This window comes from Lipomyces doorenjongii, assembly GCF_038497915.1.
Source record: "Lipomyces doorenjongii strain NRRL Y-27504 unplaced genomic scaffold V1508scaffold_239, whole genome shotgun sequence".
NCBI lineage: Eukaryota > Fungi > Ascomycota > Lipomycetes > Lipomycetales > Lipomycetaceae > Lipomyces > Lipomyces doorenjongii.
Genome location: NW_027118306.1, coordinates 1 through 3,482, shown reverse-complemented (window position 1 = coordinate 3,482; position 3,482 = coordinate 1). Strand labels below are relative to the sequence as shown.

Here is a 3,482-nt window from a genome sequence, read left to right as displayed (position 1 = left end):
TGGTGCGTTGGATGACAGTAGATCGGACAGTAGACAAATATCTACACAGGAACGACGATAGTGTAGATGCTCCATACTGCAATCAACCGGCACTTCAAGAGCCGTCACACTTTTACTTGGTAATTGTTGTGGCGCGCGTTGAGGCTCGCTCCCTTCTCGGGTTTTCCCCGAGTTGCATGACCCTAGTCTAACAATGAGTGTTGCTGTGTCTTGCTACTGGGCTGAGAGTTAGCTAGTTTGAAACCCTTGGTATCGTCGAGGGCGAAGTTAGCTAGTTTGATGGAATTTTGCACATTGACATCTCTGACGCCCTTTGTAATATGAATCCAATTTTGATGGTCCCGCTAAGTGAATTATGGTATTCTTAGTGACTACTTAGATATAATGACCGAAATATTTCATATATATGTATCACGCATATTGTCAGAGGAGCTCTGCCTCGTAATTAGATGATTCTCTAGCTCGTCCATTGAGAAATACGCCCTCTCCTGTTCAAGAATTGAGTGTGGCCAATATCAGCAATTTATAGTACGCAGCCTCGCTTGCATCCTTAGAGGACTGCGGGCTGAGTGAGTGCGCAGTTATGTTGACAAGCGCCTGCGCATTCCAATGTTGTGGAACAAAGCCTTTCAATCTTTTGCAAAGTCAATAAATACAGCTACCAAATTTTACAGCATACTTTCACAATATTGTACAATAGTATTCCCCAGAACTTGTATTGCCTAAGGTATGTACTAAATATTTCCCCCCAACTGAGCCATATCTCCTTGAAATTTGCAGCTGATTTCGTCGTCAGGGCTGCTTATTCGAGTTAAGAGTCAACTAATGAAAGCTTCTCTCTCATAAAATTTATAGTCGATAACAACATTTCATCAACTGGTCGGGCCGAATCCAATCTAAGTACGGGACAAAGTCGTCCGGAAAGCCACGTTTCATGCGCAGCAAGAGTGACATTCGTTGGTCTTTCGACCTTGTCAGGTGCTGGTACTTCCGAGAGATCGTAACTCTTGGCCCAACGAAGAAAGCCAGCACTGTGCTCATACCGATCGCCACCGTCCAGAATTCGGTCCCCATAGCGTTCAACCTCTCGTACTCTTAGTCGCTCCATGCGAACTTTGGGATCCACTTGCAAGAATATTACCAAGTCATACAGCGGTTCAATAGAGGCTGCCCAGGGCAATGCCACTCCAGAGAATACCCAGCTCTCAGATTCATTTAGTCGTTCACGCAGAACTTCTTCCCGAGTAATTGATGACCGTCGTTGCGTAAACTTTTTTTCAGTCGGTTCCCAGTAGATGTCGTCGGCGTCTTCGTGTTTGACATTCAGGTAAGCCGAGATGGCATTCCCTAAAGTGGTTTTACCCGACCCTGATGCTCCTAAAATATATATATGCATAACTTTTGCAGTTGAATGTTCGAACAGGACGTGGAAGTGGTCTGTTCGAATCGAAGACATGGCAATCGTCTTCCATAGGCAACCCCCTGATAAGCACAACCGGGTAAATCTGCCGATATCGCTTGCTTTAATCTCTTGATCATTCAACCAATAAATTGTACGCACGACTCATTGAGTCATATGTGCCCCAGATTTACTACGACACTTCTGGAGTAATCTTTCTTCCTTGTGCGCCCCTCGACACTCCTCCCATTTCTTCAACAGGTCCGACGTCAGCCCTGAACCCGTCAATATATTTGTTTAGACACCGCTACATTGTTAGGCTCGATATTGATTACCGAAATATGGGATCAAATAATGCAAATCCTGCGAAAGCGTTAATTATTGTCCCACCTACGCCTGATTTTGGTCGTTCCTCTTTTGACACACTTACCGCTATATACGCCAGTCATGCCGGCCACGATCGGTGGCATTATCCGTAAAAGTAGTGGTCTAGACATGTTACTATAATAAACCAAACGAGCTGAATCTTGTAACTGACACGGGAGAGTTTTTGATTGATTTCAAGGACGCGGTGGTTTGGTTAAGGTTATTAAGGTTCATGGATTTGCCGTGACCGGACCGAAAATTAGTGGATACGATTATTCTCGAGCCTGACCGCGCGAATGTGCTTGAACGCAAGTGGATGGACAAGATCGTCGCAGGGCAGAATGAAGGTATAGTCGAGCTATTTTGGAAAGTGGCTAAATATATGAATGGTAAAGTCGCTTTTGAGGATGTTCCCGGCAAAGAAGGGATTGAGCGAAGAGACGTGAGAAATTTACTGGCAATTGTAAAGGAGCATATCATCATTTCCAGGCATTGGTAACGCTGCGTGGTTGATTTATTTATGTATTAGAGTATTGCGAATATCTTAATTATATGTAATATCAAGACTTTCGCAAGACACTGTAATAGTGCTGCAACGCGTGGGTGGTATGTGCGAGGTGCTGTTTGAGCGCAGCGTGGTACCACAGATCGGACAGAAGCTGTGCAAAACAAAGCAGAAATATCTGCAACAGTCGCTACTTATGCGACAGCACTCATATTTCTAGTTTGTTTCCGATTATAAATATCCCCCTTCTATCTCGCTCCCACTGCTTTCCTTACCCCCGCTAAACTGCACCGAGACACTACTACACATTTCACCTGCAGGCACCACCACTGTTTTCCTTTGTCACACCGTGCCATGGAGTCCGTTCCTGGAAGTAAGCTGAAATGCCGGACCTGCGATATATCCAAATAACCTAGTTGCTATCTAGATAAGCCTCAAGCTCGTTGCCCCTGCGGTGCAGTCGACGACCAGAATATTCCAAATACAAAAATTGTTCCCAAACCGTTTTGGAATGAAGATTCCTGTCGTATCATTCTCTTAATCTGATCGAACGAGAATGGAATCGAGAGATCGTAAATGAAGGCTGGGGAACCTGTGTAAGACTGTCTGCACCCGACCAGCCAATCACTGATTCTCTATTGGCGTCAACGGCGGAATGCCGGACGGACGATAAGAACGAAAGAGCAGGAAAACGAAGAAAGACAGATATAGAACAAGCAGAGAAGGCCAGATGTTTCAGGGTATATCCAACTACAGAACAGAAAGCGATCCTTCGAAACTGTTTCGGCACCGCACGCTGGACATACAACCGATGTTTGGATGCCGTGGAAAAGAACGAGGTTACAAAAAACAAGAAAGATCTAAGAGCGGCGTTCCTCAATAAGGAAGCAATTGACAGCATGGGCAAGTCGTGGGTGTTGGAGACCCCATACGACATTAGAGACGCCGCCATGGAAGACCTTCTCAAGGCATATGATTCCGCACATGCCAGGGACAAAAACGACAAGAAAGTGTTCAAGATTAAGCACCGATCTCGCAGAAAGTGTTGCCAGGAGAGCATTGTGGTACATCATAAGCACTTGGTCCCGCACCAGTGGGAAGTATGCCTTTCTTTGCAAAAATGAAGAGCGCTGAACCACTCCCACATGACCTGAAGTACGACAGCAGACTCGTGTACCAAAGGACTACTGGTCACTACTACCTTTGCCTACC

At 45.5% G+C, this 3,482-nt stretch overlaps 2 protein-coding genes across 2 annotated transcripts; one reads left to right on the top strand and one right to left on the bottom strand.

Moving 5' to 3' along the window:
* Positions 1–338: 338 nt before the first annotated feature.
* Positions 339–1,762, bottom strand: V1508DRAFT_429319 (P-loop containing nucleoside triphosphate hydrolase protein). The gene has a single exon (XM_066941880.1). The coding sequence runs from the start codon at positions 1,454–1,456 to the stop codon at positions 812–814; it is 645 nt and encodes a 214-aa protein (XP_066791954.1). The 5' UTR covers positions 1,457–1,762; the 3' UTR covers positions 339–811.
* Positions 1,763–2,624: 862 nt separating this feature from the next.
* On the top strand, positions 2,625–3,482 carry V1508DRAFT_465267 (uncharacterized protein; the record flags this gene model as incomplete). Its single annotated transcript, XM_066942921.1, has 3 exons — positions 2,625–2,643; positions 2,698–2,796; positions 2,826–3,482. The coding sequence occupies 3 exons, from the start codon at positions 2,625–2,627 to the stop codon at positions 3,392–3,394; spliced, it is 687 nt and encodes a 228-aa protein (XP_066791953.1). The 3' UTR covers positions 3,395–3,482.